Source organism: Onychostoma macrolepis, chromosome 01, assembly GCF_012432095.1.
Source record: "Onychostoma macrolepis isolate SWU-2019 chromosome 01, ASM1243209v1, whole genome shotgun sequence".
Taxonomy (NCBI): domain Eukaryota; kingdom Metazoa; phylum Chordata; class Actinopteri; order Cypriniformes; family Cyprinidae; genus Onychostoma; species Onychostoma macrolepis.
Window position 1 is genome coordinate 31,552,625 of NC_081155.1, and position 13,917 is coordinate 31,566,541.

Sequence of the window (13,917 nt, forward strand, 5' to 3'; positions counted from 1 at the left end):
AGATAGAATGAGAGAGAGAGAGAGAGAGAGAGTGTGTGTGTGTGTGTGTGTGTGTGTGTGTGTGTGTCTGTATGTATGTGGGAGAGCAAGTCTCTTGTGTGAGTCATAAAGAAAGAGAGATGGAAAAATACAAGTAGAGAAACACACACACACACACACACACACACACACACTGTAGTTGCAGCTCTGCACTGTATGCAATTCATTTGCACATTAGCAAACTATTTTATGCCACAGCAGCACACACTGCAGTAGTTATTGAAGACATGTATTGGGGATTTTATCCGAAATATAAAAAAGCAAACAGTGATTGCATTCCATTGAATTTTGCTCTAATTGGCCAACTTGTCAGACTGTACTGTAAGGAAAGACCCACCAATTTACAGGAGCCTCTCTCCTTTCCTCCACCCCCTCCCTCGTCTCTCCCTCTTCCCCTCGTGAAGTCCTCCCTCCCCCTCTCCTCTCCTCTCCTCTCCTCTGCTCTCCTCTCCTCTCACAGCAGAGCGCGCGTGTGATTTGACAGTCGCATCTCTCCTTGTGTCCGGGAGCGCGCGTGTGTGTATGTTTACGATCGTCGTGCTCCACGTGCTGCGTGTGGATGCGCTCCTCGCGCGCTGTCGGTAACAGAAACCATGACCGGCGCGCCGCGCGACCCCTTCTACTCTTCTCCGTTCGGTCCGTTTTATCGGAGACACGCGCCCTACCCGGTGCAGCCGGAGTACCGGATGCACGAGCTCAACAAACGGCTCCAGTCCCGGCCTGAGGTGGGTGATTACCAAAAATAAAACAATAGCTAGATGATCAGGACTTTTGCATTTAATACGTTCTTAAATAAAGTAGCCTGCCTATGAAGCAAACATTAATTTCAGATAAGAGATTATGGATCAATAGAGACATAATGTAATCTATAAGGAGAACTTTTCTGTCAGTTAAGCTGTTTTTAAAGAAAACAATCTTTAAATAATTACTTTATGATAAAAAGTGTTAAAATTGGAAATTATAATTTGCACTTTTCCAAAGAAGCACTTAACATCGTATTATGAATTCATTTTAGGCTATGCATTTATGTGTATAATATCACAACATTCTGTTACAAATACTGCTGAGATTTCCGTAGCGTTTTAGAGAACAATTGAGCCTTTTCAAAATATACTTCATATACAAAATATACATTGTTGATTAGGATGGAAATAAGAAAGTGAACAGCAATGCACATCTATGCCAGGACAGCAGAATAGCAGTTTGAATATCACAACTGTAATCAATTTTAATATTTTTACATCATGATGTGATGTGCAAGTTATGGGCTATCTGTTAATGTACTTTTTATACATTAAAATTACATTGACTACTTATACATGACATTATTATTACACCATTACAATCAAACATCATTTTTGTTGCACACAAAAAGAAAAATCCAAATCATCACATAGGCTACCAAAGCACACTTGAAGGTTGCCAAAGCCATGTTCAGATCTTTTTTACCAGACATGTTACACACGTTTTAACATAGATGAAACATAATTTGAATAAGTCTGATTTTTTTTTTAAGTAGCCAAAAGTCCCCATGGACAAATCACTTTAACATATTTATTTATTCCTCTCGCATCACCACAGTGTGACCCAAATGTTCACTTACAAACTGAACTTATTCAAGGACTTTCACTAAATAGGATTTGATGGAGCACACAACACATTACCAAATACACTATTGATTATGTGGTGGTTTTCAGGAACACAAACAGCAAGGTGATGTTCTATAATGTTTACGTGGTAGCATGATTTATTGTAGTGCTTTCCATAAGACAGAAACTAGACAAACAGTGCAATGTGACTAGTATATATATATATATATATATATATATATATCTTCTCCCTCAATTGGTCCCAATTTAAACTGCAGCGCAAGCTGTGTTAATATTTGCTTTTCCTGTTGCCGTCAGTGTGTGCGTGCAAAAATAATCCACAATAAATAGTACTTTTAAAATATTGCCTACACTCAGAAAAAGTGAGGAAAATAAAATGTATCAGCAGAGGTATGAAATGCTGTTCAGCACACCTGGAGTCATAATAATTTGACAGATACCAGATCTCTAAGAGAGACTGAACTATTGGAATGATGACCTATAGAAACACCCCTTTCTCACTATCCAATAACTGTCTTACACGTTTAGAACGCACAAAGACTGAAGTGCAAGATCTGTCAAAATACAGTGTATTGTGGTGTATGAGCTGGTATTATAATGTCCAGTACAATCAAGCGAATCTCAGTAGCAGGCCAGCGGTCGTTGGCTGGATTTGTGGTGTAAATTGCTGCCCTTAATGGGGCGAGTCAACATGGGTGTGTGTTTATAATAAACAGAAAGCTTTGAAATGATAATCACTGTGCCAGGCCTAATTATGGTCATTTTGGGTCATTCAGAGGCCAAGTACTTCTGTGGCTCTCCTCTGTCTCACTCAGTGTTAAATGCGTGTTAATGTGTGATCCCACAGGACTGTGATATTCTGTGGTGGGATGCATTCTGCACTGAGTTCTTTGAAGAAGATGCCACACTGACTCTCTCATTCTGCCTGGAGGAGGGACCAAAGACGTACAGTAAGTGTATGCAGAGCCATAACCACCATGTATTCATTGATGTTCAAAAGGTGGGGAATGGTTCTTCAACTTTTTCCGTTGGTCCCCCTATACAGTATATTTAACATTTGGTTGGGTCTGTGACGTGACACACTTTTTTATTTTATATCATTGAAAAATACATTAAAAATCCAATTCATACATACAATGACTAATGTTTTCATTTCTGACTTAAATTGTTTCAACTGTCCAAACATCATAATGAAGAAAAAAAGGATTCTGTTCTTTAGCGTAATCTTTTCATGTTATTTTTGGGGGTATTTTAACAAAACTGCTGCCCTGCTTGTTAATTTTTAAATAATATTGCCAAAAAAAAACAACAAAAAAAAATATATATATATATATATATATATATATATATCATTAAGGAATCTTGCTGATTCTCATGACTGTGTGTCAAGGTCTGTAAGTCGTTTTAAATATTAGCAATTTTAATTAATGACATGCAAGTTTAGTTCAGGCTATAAAATGTCATAAAATCTTCATAAAAATGCTTTTTACCTTTAAGCTATTTTGAAAATAATGATTCAGATTTGTACATTCACATTGATTGTGTACAGAAAGTATTTTTACTTTACATTTTTAAATGCATTACATTCATTAATTCATAAATTCTTTTTTTTTTTTTTCAAAATATAAAACCATCGTAAATACAGTGAGTAAGAACTTGGCACATGCTTTAAACTAGATTTTTAAGATGTTTGACCACTTACATCCTTGCGTTTGTTTTTTGGTGGATTTTGTAAACATCAAAATATGATAAAATACACTAATGATTACTTATTAGCAAAAAATTCAATGGGAATAAGATCTGCGAGCATAAGATGTGCAAAAAATTGTTTTATACGAAAATATTTTTATAATCACAAATAAAATCATAATATCAAAATAAAATTTGCAGACTTTTTCTCTTTCTAAGGTAGAGTTTGAATTTAGATTCATTTCAGTCTGTTTAGAGTTAGGCAGGGACACAGTTGTGCTGGATTTCACTCATTCTCATTCATTCCTTATTCACTGTGTATGTGGTGAGATTTGATTGACAGGTCTGGGCTGTTCAAATAAATATGGGCCTGCAGACTTCACACACCTCTACTGCAGTGATTGACAGCTCCAGAGCACTAACTGTTCTGTGCACACGCACAGCCTGCTGGACTTAATGCCTGCGGCATTCAGTAGCCTGTTTGTTTCCAACTCTTAGGGGACCACACACAGAGACACACACACAAACACACACATTTACGGTTGCCAGTTAAGGTGTTCGGCCAGTGTGTTGCCCAACTTTGAGTCTCTTTCATCATATGGCCATTAATAAATAAACATCTCTGCATGGAGTCTATACTACTCTTTTCCTTGTGTTTGTTAATCTGCGACCACAACTGATGTCCTCAAAATGAAATTTCCCTCTCCACGTATGTTTCTCTCACTCTCCTTGCTTCTTCCCCAGCCATCGGGCGCACCCTGATCCCTCGTTACTTCAGTTCTCTGTTCGAAGGAGGAGTCTATGAGTTGTTTTTTGAGCTGAAACAAACAAAGGAGTCGTTCAACAACTCAACTATTACTGTCGACTCTCATCACTGTACTATGGCAACACAACACGGCAAACCTACGTTCACTAAGGTACTGCACACACACGCACAAGTCTGGCTCAGTGAGTCTTTGCTTCCTCATTTTGAGCACTAATGTATTCCTCATTGTGAATTCTGGGCTGGAACTGCACAAAACAAAAAAGGAAAATATAACCCCCACTCTCTCCCTCTCCCTCCTGCTCTTTCTCGGCTTGTTCCTCACTCTCTCTCTCTCTCTCTCTCTCTCACCCTCCCTCTCTCCCTTGCTCATCCACAAAAACTGCTTCTCTTTTTTCTATCCTATAGCTTTATGCGCTAAAACTGTAGGATGATCTTGATGCAAAGTCTGCTAATACTGTCTTTGAGCAAGTATATTACAATACTGTTCAGAGAATGCTCTTGCTTATATCATTTGTATCATATGACATGAATACTTTGTTCCCAAAGACCAACATAACATGTGATTTTCTGAATGTCCTATGCAATATTCATATAGTACGCCATTACGATGCAGAATCGTTCAGTTGTCAGTTAGAGAGAGAGAGAGAGTTTTGTCCAACTTTGCTTTTTAGTAAATGAACATTTGTGAATTAAATATTGATTCGGGAGACTGTATGTTGTAGCTAAGTTATACAGATACAGTTCCCAAGTGTGTGTGTGTGTGTGTGTGAGTGTGTGTGTTCTGGAGGCATTGATCAGAGCGTGTCTGCTGGGATTACATCCCTCCCGTTGCTATGCCAACCTCGCAGCTACCCTCCGTTCCCCCGGCAACAGAATGTTGGGGTTCAGAGTTCCACACAGAATCTTGCTTGTGCTGAAAATACTGCTTTAATGGGAGAACCGGATAATTTAATTTGTTTTAAATGAATGAAAAATAAAAATGAGTTAGAAGTAATTCTCTCACATGTTCTGCACTGGTCAAGTCAGTGTTATGATTTCAGAAGATACAGTATAATTAATTGTCTTTGTCTGATGTCTGTCTTATTTTATTCAGAAAGTTTAAAAAAACTGAATGACAAACAAACCGAAGAACTGATTCTCTTCCTTTTTTTTTCACAGGTGTGTACAGAAGGTCGTCTAATTCTTGTGTTCACCTTTGATGACCTTATGAGAATCAAAACATGGCACTTCACTATCACACACTACAGTGAACTCATTCCTCGCAGTGTCTTGGCTGTAAATGTGAGTCACTTTTCATGTGAATCAAGAAAATCCTCCTTAATATTTCTCACACAAAATGATATGCAACCTGGATGACCTTCTACATTGATCAGAATTTGCAGCGTACACAGAATACACTGTTTTGAATACTGTATCCCATAATGCAATGTGCTAGATTTGACCATTGATTTCCATTTGCAGCAAATAAAGCAGAAGTAATATCAGCAACAGTTTTAAAAGCTCTATCTTGATTATTAAAATGAAATAAATAAATAATTACATTTACATTTTAAATGGACTGCCAACAGTACAAAAATACTTTTTTTTGTTGTTTTTTCACCAAATTGGACTAAAAATGTAACAATTGGAACTGGACACCACTCTGAATCTTTATTAGAATTAAACTTGCATTAAAATGTAGCATTCTATTGTTTAAGATATTTATCTTTTCATAGTCCATGCTGTCGCATATAGGCCTATACTACCATTCAAAGGTTTGAGGTTGGTAAGATTTTTAAATATTTTTATGCTCACCAAGGCTATATTTATTTGATCAAAACCACATTTATATTCTGAAATATTATTACAATTTAAAATAATTATTTTTTCTATTTTAATATATTTTAAATGTAATTTATTCTTATGATGGCAAGACTAAATTTTCAGCAGTCACTACTAGTGTTTAGTGTCACATGATTCTTCAGAAATCATTCTAATATGCGGATTTGGTGCTCAGGAAACATTATCATCAATGTTGAAAACAGTTGTGCTTATTAACATTTTTGTGGAAACTTTTTGGATGAACTTCTGATAATAGAAATCTCAAGAACAGCATTTCTTTGACTTTTTTTTTTTTGTAACAATATAAAGGTTTTTACTGTTACTTTTGGACAACTGAATGTTTCCTTGCTTAAATAAAATTATTAATTTCTGTCAAAAAAAAAAAAAAAAGAAAGAAAGAAAGAAAGACAATGATCCCAGACTTTTGGTAGGGCACTACTTTTAAAAAATGTGGGCAGTTGTCATTGTATATTATAATATATTAAATTATATTATCATATTCTGCATGACCATATTCTACAACCCTAATTATCCTACCCAATACCTAAACTTAACAGCTACCTTACTAACTGTTAATAAGCAGCAAATTAGGAGTTTACTGAGGCAAAAGTCGTAGTTAATGGTAGTTTTGAGTTAAAAAATAAATTATTTGCTAGCAATACCAAGGTCATGAAATTGATTGCCGGGGTGTATGTTAATGATTATTTTGTGTCTTTAGTGAAATGTTACATTGGTTAAAAGTTTCTGTCAAATTCTTTGCTAAAAATGTCAAATACTTTGTGTGTAAATTAGGTTCATACAATGTGAAATAAATGTGACTCATACTCTCAGTAATTGTTAACAAAAGTAAAACACTGTCCTTACTTTTTCTGACACCGTGTGTGTGTGTGTGTGTTGAATATTATTCTCACACAAGTCAGTTTCTCTTCACATGAGCCATGCACTGCTTATATGAGTACAGTACTGCTGCGTCGGAGTGAAGGTTTTTTTTTTTTTTAGCGTACACTGTGGATTAACATTTTACATATGTAAGATTTACAATACTATTTTTAGCTTTACATGATTTTAATTCTAAAATAATCAAAAATATGCTGTTTTCTAAATAATACGATTTCCCCAGTTATGTGGGTTATGTTCACGATGGATTTGTTTGGCATATTGGCAAACTCAGGTATTTTCAGATGCATTCATAGGTAGTTGGTTATGGTACAACAAAATGCATTTCAGCCCTTTTTTATCAATCAAGGTGAAAGCATCCAAACCTTTTAGCTAAGCTGTCAGGATGTTGCTATGGAAACATATCATGTAATGAATTAGAGCTCTATCTGGATGGAGCACCAAATAAGAGAGAGAATAAATGGACTTGTGTGTCCATGTGTGTGTGTGTGTGTGTGTGTGTGTGTGTGTGTGTGTGTGTCTTTGTCAGGCACAAGACCCTGGAGCTCTGGAACAACTGTCCAAAAACATCAGTCGAGTGGGACTTACCAACCTCACGCTGAACTACCTCAGAGTATGTTACAATCACGTATACACACATACAAACACAACCACTCTCATATGGATGGTGTGATTTTTAATGTGTTAAACAACTGAGTGAAAAGATTCTTTTGTTTGTGTGCAGTTGTGTGTGATTCTAGAGCCGATGCAGGAGCTCATGTCTAGGCATAAGACATATGGACTGAGTCCCAGAGACTGCCTGAAGACCTGCCTCTTTCACCAGTGGCAGAGGATGACAACACCACCAGGTCTCACATACACACGCACACACACACATGGGGTAATGTCCTGAAAAGTCACCTTCTCCTTGTAATACCTATGTCATACCCTTGTCATTATACAAATCTATGTTCTGATTTGTCACAAAATTGCGCACACACACACACACACACACACACACACACACACACATGTCTGGTTTGCTATCCTTGTGGGGACTCTCCATAGGCGTAATGGTTTTTATACTGTACAGACCGTATATTCTATTGCCCTACACCAACCCTACACCTAAACCTACCCCTTACAGGAAACTTTTTGCATTTTTAGATTTTCAGATAAACATCATTTACTATTTTAAAAAAAATTTCCCACAATGTCAAAAATTTCAGGTTTTACTATCCTTGCGGGGACATTTGGTCCCCACAATGTAGCATAAACAAGTACACACACACACAGTTGGGTTTCCATGCTTTATGGGGACTTCACATAGGCATAATGATTTTTATGTACAAACTGTATACTCTAAACCCTTACTGTACCCCTCACAGAAATCTGAAAACTGCATTTTCAGATTTTCAGAGAACTTCATTCTGTATGATTTATGAGCTGTTTTCCTCATGGGGACCAAAAATGTCCCCACAAGATAAAAAAATACTGATATTACTATCCTTGTGAGGACATTTGGTCCCCATAATTTAATCACAGAGACACTATTATATTTTTTATTCATATTTTGAATTTTTTCATTGTAATTTTAGCTCAAATTTGAGTAATTTTGTTGAGTGTTTTTGTCTTTTTAATTATTATTTTTTATTATTATTATGTACCAAACAAACAAGCAGTTGTTTATGGTTTTAGTTTTAGTTAATTATAACTCAAGCTTCTACGTTCTTCATTAGATCTCGTTTCATGTCTCCTCTTAGCTTTCTTTCTCTCTTAAATATAGTCTGTTGTGAAAGATTAATATAGAAACACCAGCATTGTTTAGCTACTCTTTCCCCCCAGTGTTTAATTTCTTTCTGTTGTTCTCCTCTTAAGAGCTACACAATGTCATTAAATTTACAGTAGTTTGTACATTGTAAACATATTTCATATTCCTTATTAACATTTCAAAGTACTGAGCACAGGCTGTTAAGGGTTTTGTGATCTGCAGTAATTAATGGAGTCTTTGACCTTGTGTTGTTATTTATGTGCTATTTAAAAAAAAAAAATAACACCTCCTGCTGTTCTGTGACAATAATTCCTTCGTTTTGACTGAACAATAATCTTATTGTTCTTCTCAGGCAACTCTCTTTCATTGTTCCTCTCTTTTTCTCATTTTCTTTACTGTTTTGCATCCTCATTATTATTTACTGAAATGTTCTTAATGTTGTTTCTGTGTCTTTTGACTGTTATTAATTCCTTTCATTTCAGTTGGACCCTCGCCCAGCTTCAAGACAGAAATATTTCCCTCTAATTCCAAAAAAAGTATGTATGCTCTTCTATGCGCTTTCATTTTTTACAATTCCTCAAACATTCTAGTTAGGGTTTCTTCTACACTCACAACTCTAAATATTTAATAATAATAATAATAATAATAAAACAGAATCAATCAAATAAAAACGTCATATCGATGCTTCTAGAATGTTCTGCATTCAAAATGTAACCAACTGCAATGATGTAGTATTTGCATGCAGTATTGTGATTTGTCTTCTTGTTTGCATCTCTTTGCACACTGAATTGTGACTGATCTTGCAGTCCCTGCATATATTTAACCATAAAGCTATGTGCAAAGCACTGCACTACGGCTGAATTCAAAATAGCATACTGAGTACTGCTAGTATGCTATTCCTAATTCAGCCTATGTGAAAATTCCTGTGTGCAGCTGGCTAAAAAAACGAGACACATACTCAGTGTCATGACAACGGCAAAGCCATTTCATTTACTCAAAACTGAAGCCTTATATATAAAACGAACACTACCCTTTTGTTGCCGTGCAAGCAATGGCATTTCCCTCAGGAAATGCAAATCAAATTGGTTCTGTTCTTCTCTATACATGCTAAAAAATATAATCAGAATACCGTTATTTAGAGCTCTTTTGTTGGTTTCATTTGCCGTATTGATTAGTACTGTAGTAGTGTATTTGCACTCATCTATTAATCCATCTAACCACCCATTTTTTAACATGTTCACTCTGTTTCACTGGTTTTCAACATGGAATGCAATTCATGGAATGCAATGCTGATTCAGTTTGCATTATGCTGCTTTTATGTTTTGATTGACAGCAGAGCCAGCCAAACCAGCAACAAAGAGACGGAGGAGGAGGAACTCAGCTGGTAACGCATCCAATAGCAGCACAGGAAACAGCAAGAAGCGCAGCCCAGCCAATAACTTCAACCTACCATCACAGGTACATCACATGGACACATATGTTTACCCTAAAGCTATGTTCAGAATGGATATATACCATACTACCGTACTACTCTTAGTATTGCTGAAGTATATATGTATACTGTGGGCAGTATGCTAATTTTCTATATACACAAATTAAAATGTGCAACAGAGCTTGCTGTTGTCGAATACTATATAAATCCCACAATGCAATGTGTTCAGGTTTTTTAACCTTTATTAAACCTCTTCAAGTAACAAACATGTATTATTATTATTGTTAAACACACCTCCAATAAATTAAAGCAGCATACACTGAAAGAAAAATATATATAATATAATTAAATAAATAAGTAAACAGATAAACACAAAGAACAACAAAATAATTACTTACAAAAGGTAATTGTGACTTTTTATCTCACAATTACAGCTTTGTTTCTCAATTCTGACTTTTTTTTAGATGCCTCAAAAATTGGACCAACCTCCATTTCCAGTGTTATGTATAAAGTAATATTAGTTGCAATCTTGAACTCTTTTGACAGATTTAATTGGAGTTGATAACTGGACAGCATTCACTGAATAAAAAATTAAGAAATTAGATGACAGTGTTGTAGACTGTAAAAAAATGCAAAATGTAAAATTCAGTATTCAGTACATAGTATGCCATTCCGAACATACTGTAGACGCAGTCACCTACACACTTGCAGGGAAGCAGTGATCCACACTGAAAAGATCATATAGGAGAGATATACTAAAATTGATATATGGAGAATGACTGGATGTGTGTACATCTATGTGCATGTGTGTGTGTGTGAGTGTGTGTAAAGAAATAACATAAAGCAGTATAGAGAGGGAAAGACAGAGAGAGCAGCTTAGTGAATTAACCCATCTTATTTTTTTCATATTGTAATAATTCTATGCAATGTATTATAAAATCAATTCCTGAATTACATTGTTTTCTTGTTTATAATAAGTAACAATCGGTTTACAGTATGATTGTAATTTTATTTTTTTAATATGTAGTCATTTGTCTACTCTGATTAATTTGTTTGTAATTGAGACTAATTAGCTGTAATTGATTTGATGATAATTAGTATTGTCCGTCTCTGGTCCCCAGCCTAAACGTGTCGCCGGGGAAACGAGGGGTGGCGGGTGGCTGGAGGCGGAGCTTAGGTAGGTGAGTGACACATGCAGACAGTTATCACGCAGCATGTGCTGTCTTAACGAGCTACTTAGCAATGCAAATTTGCTTAATTAGCACATATGTTGTTACTTAGGTGTTCTTTATCTGAAAAAAAAAAAAAATCTAATTAAAGTCTAAAGAGCTAGTGTCTGGAGATGAGTTTGTGTGCATGTGTGTGTATGACTGCGTATTGGGTATGCCACATTTTTTAATTTATGTAATTATGTAAAATATTCCTTATTATCAGAGCTGGGTAGATTACTTACAAATTGTAATCCGTTACTGATTCCAAATTGTATGACAACAATTGTAGTTAGTAATGTAATCCATTACATTACACATTTCAGGTGATATAATCAGAATACTTTTTGATTGCTTTTAGATTACTTTTGATGTAACTTATTTTTCACATGGATTTAAATAGGATAATCTTGTACCATACTGATATAAAAATACAAAAGTGTACGATATATATATATATATAATATATAGTAACATAACATTTAAATATATACACAAAGAAAATATATTCCGTTCGTGGCAATTAACAACATAAAGTGCATTAAACATTACATTACATAAGGCTTCCCAAACTGGGGTTCATAAAGGTACTTCAGGGGGTTTGTGAGTTTAATGAAAAGCTAATCATTAATTAAATCATAAAAATGTAGAATTAAAATAAATCATTTTAAAATAACAGAAATCAAAATAAAGCACTTCCAGAAAAAAAAAAAAAAAAAAATATATATATATATATATATTATTTGTTTACCTGTAGGCTATATGTCATGTGAGCATTAACCAATGTAAGAGAACCGTTAACATGCAAATGTGATACTTCATTATTGAATATTTATTTTTAAAAATCTGGGGTACTTCAATTAAATATATTAGGTGAAAGAAGTTCAGATGACAAAAAAATAAATACAAATTGGGGAATGCCTGCATTACATGTAAATTAGAAATAATGTGAATTTGTGCACTTTAATGTGTTTGAAAGACAAAAGCCTTCCAAAGACAAAGCAACACATTATTAAATAACCCTCTGAGTGATAATGCAAATAAAAATCAATGTGTTCATTAGTAGTTGATTTAATGTTGAAACACCTGAAATGATTTTTGTAAATCCAGTGGTCAAATGCTGTGTAGCCACCCAACTAATTTTTTAACATTTAAAAGAGGAATTGGAGAGAATAAATAAATTATGAATAATTTATTGCTATTGTGTGAATAATCATATAGCCTAATAAATAAAAAAGTAACTGTAGTCAGATTACGAGTATTTTAAAATGTAATTTAATCTAATTACAAGTACTTAATTTTTGGAATCTGATTATGTTATCCAGATTACATGTAATCAATTACTACCCAGTTCTACTTATTATGCACATCTTTTTATTTAATTTTGCACATTCTCTACTGTATGCTTGCATCAGCTATATTACAAGTTCAGGTTTTGGAAAATAACAGCCATAAATTATTCTGCTTCTGTCGTTCTTCTCTCTCTTTCTACTCCCCCGCCATTCTCTCTCTCACTCGACCCCCCGCGTCTCTGTTTACGTCAACTCTCTCTCTGTCTCCCTCTCTCTGGCTGTAGGATGTGATGGTGGTAGGGGAGCCCTCTCTAATGGGAGGGGAGTTGGGTGACGTGGATGAGCGTTTGATCACACGCCTCGAGAACGAACAGTACGACCCTGTCAACGGTCTCCATGATGACAGTCTCCATGACTACACCAACTCACCGACACTTGGAAACGGCAGCTCCTGGAATGGCCAGCACCCTAGCAACCAAGACAGTAAGCCTGATACCATGGCAACACAGCAGTTGGAGTAATGTGATCTGACATTGGGTAGCTATGGCAACGGTGCTGTCAAGGGATGGGGGTATTTTCAACTGTAGAGGAGAAATTGCAGGAGAGATGGTTGTGTGTGTGTGCATGCTAGCGTTTATGTTGGTGTGACACGGTATTCCATACTTGAGACATACAGCTTCAACCATTTAGTTTAAGTATTCTGAAAAAAATAAAAGATACTGCAAGCCTTGTAAATATACAGATCTATCGATTCATTTCATATCAGAATTTTTCAGCCCTTTTTTAAAGCTCAGTGGATGTCTCGGCTTCATTCTGTACCGTATTGTTTGGTTTCGCTAGAACAACCGGATGAAAAAAGTCCCATTGTGAACGCTATAGCGTTTTGAGCATAAATGCAGGTATCTTTATTGCTCTAAATTGTAATGCATATTGTAAAACACATGCAGATTTGTGCTGTTTGTTGTGTATTTTATGTATGGTTTTCAATAATTTGCATTAATAAAATGTGTTTGGTTATGATATCAGACTCTGTGTGTTTGGTTATTGATATCAATGTAATAATAAAAAAGCATAATCGAGAACACAGAGTGTTTTTCTTTGTTATAATCTAAATAAATAAATAAATTGCAAAGCTATAGGCCCATGTTACGTTTAAGTCTATGATGTTAATGCGAAAATAATCTCTGAATCTTTTCCCCCCTCTAGTGGTCAAAGAAACGTGGTACAAATTCACTGGATGATAGTTCATCTAAAAATGAAAATTCTGTCATTTATTCATCCCTATGTTGTTCCAGACGTTTGTCGTTCTTCTGTAGAACATAAAAATATATTTTGAGAAATGTCGGTAAGCAAACCAAAAAACAAACAAACAAACAAAAATACTGGGACATTTCTCAAAAGTATAGATTCTGA

At 35.2% G+C, this 13,917-nt stretch overlaps 1 protein-coding gene across 4 annotated transcripts; it reads left to right on the plus strand.

Moving 5' to 3' along the window:
- The first annotated feature begins 207 nt into the window (after positions 1–207).
- On the plus strand, positions 208–13,578 carry ldb2b (LIM domain binding 2b). Of its 4 annotated transcripts, none has more exons than XM_058777244.1 (10): positions 209–764; positions 2,497–2,599; positions 4,083–4,255; positions 5,263–5,385; positions 7,352–7,435; positions 7,547–7,670; positions 9,055–9,108; positions 9,906–10,030; positions 11,126–11,185; positions 12,789–12,923. In XM_058777244.1, exons 1-9 carry the CDS (start codon positions 633–635, stop codon positions 11,183–11,185), a joined length of 978 nt encoding a protein of 325 aa, XP_058633227.1. In that variant the 5' UTR covers positions 209–632; the 3' UTR covers positions 12,789–12,923. The 4 variants fall into 4 exon arrangements, with proteins under 4 accessions (XP_058633212.1, XP_058633227.1, XP_058633218.1 ...); XM_058777235.1 differs by having other exon boundaries at positions 11,126–11,181; positions 12,789–12,922; XM_058777229.1 differs by lacking the exon at positions 11,126–11,185 and having other exon boundaries at positions 208–764; positions 9,909–10,030; positions 12,789–13,578.
- The last annotated feature ends 339 nt before the right edge of the window (positions 13,579–13,917 follow it).

Excerpts from the sequence above, each read along its gene's own strand:
- ldb2b (XM_058777221.1), top strand. The coding sequence starts at position 633 with ATGACCGGCGCGCCGCGCGACCCCTTCTACTCTTCTCCGTTCGGTCCG. Across the intron at positions 5,386-7,351 it reads GCAGTGTCTTGGCTGTAAAT|GCACAAGACCCTGGAGCTCT; the intron begins GTGAGTCACTTT and ends TGTCTTTGTCAG. Across the intron at positions 7,671-9,054 it reads GAGGATGACAACACCACCAG|TTGGACCCTCGCCCAGCTTC; the intron begins GTCTCACATACA and ends CTTTCATTTCAG.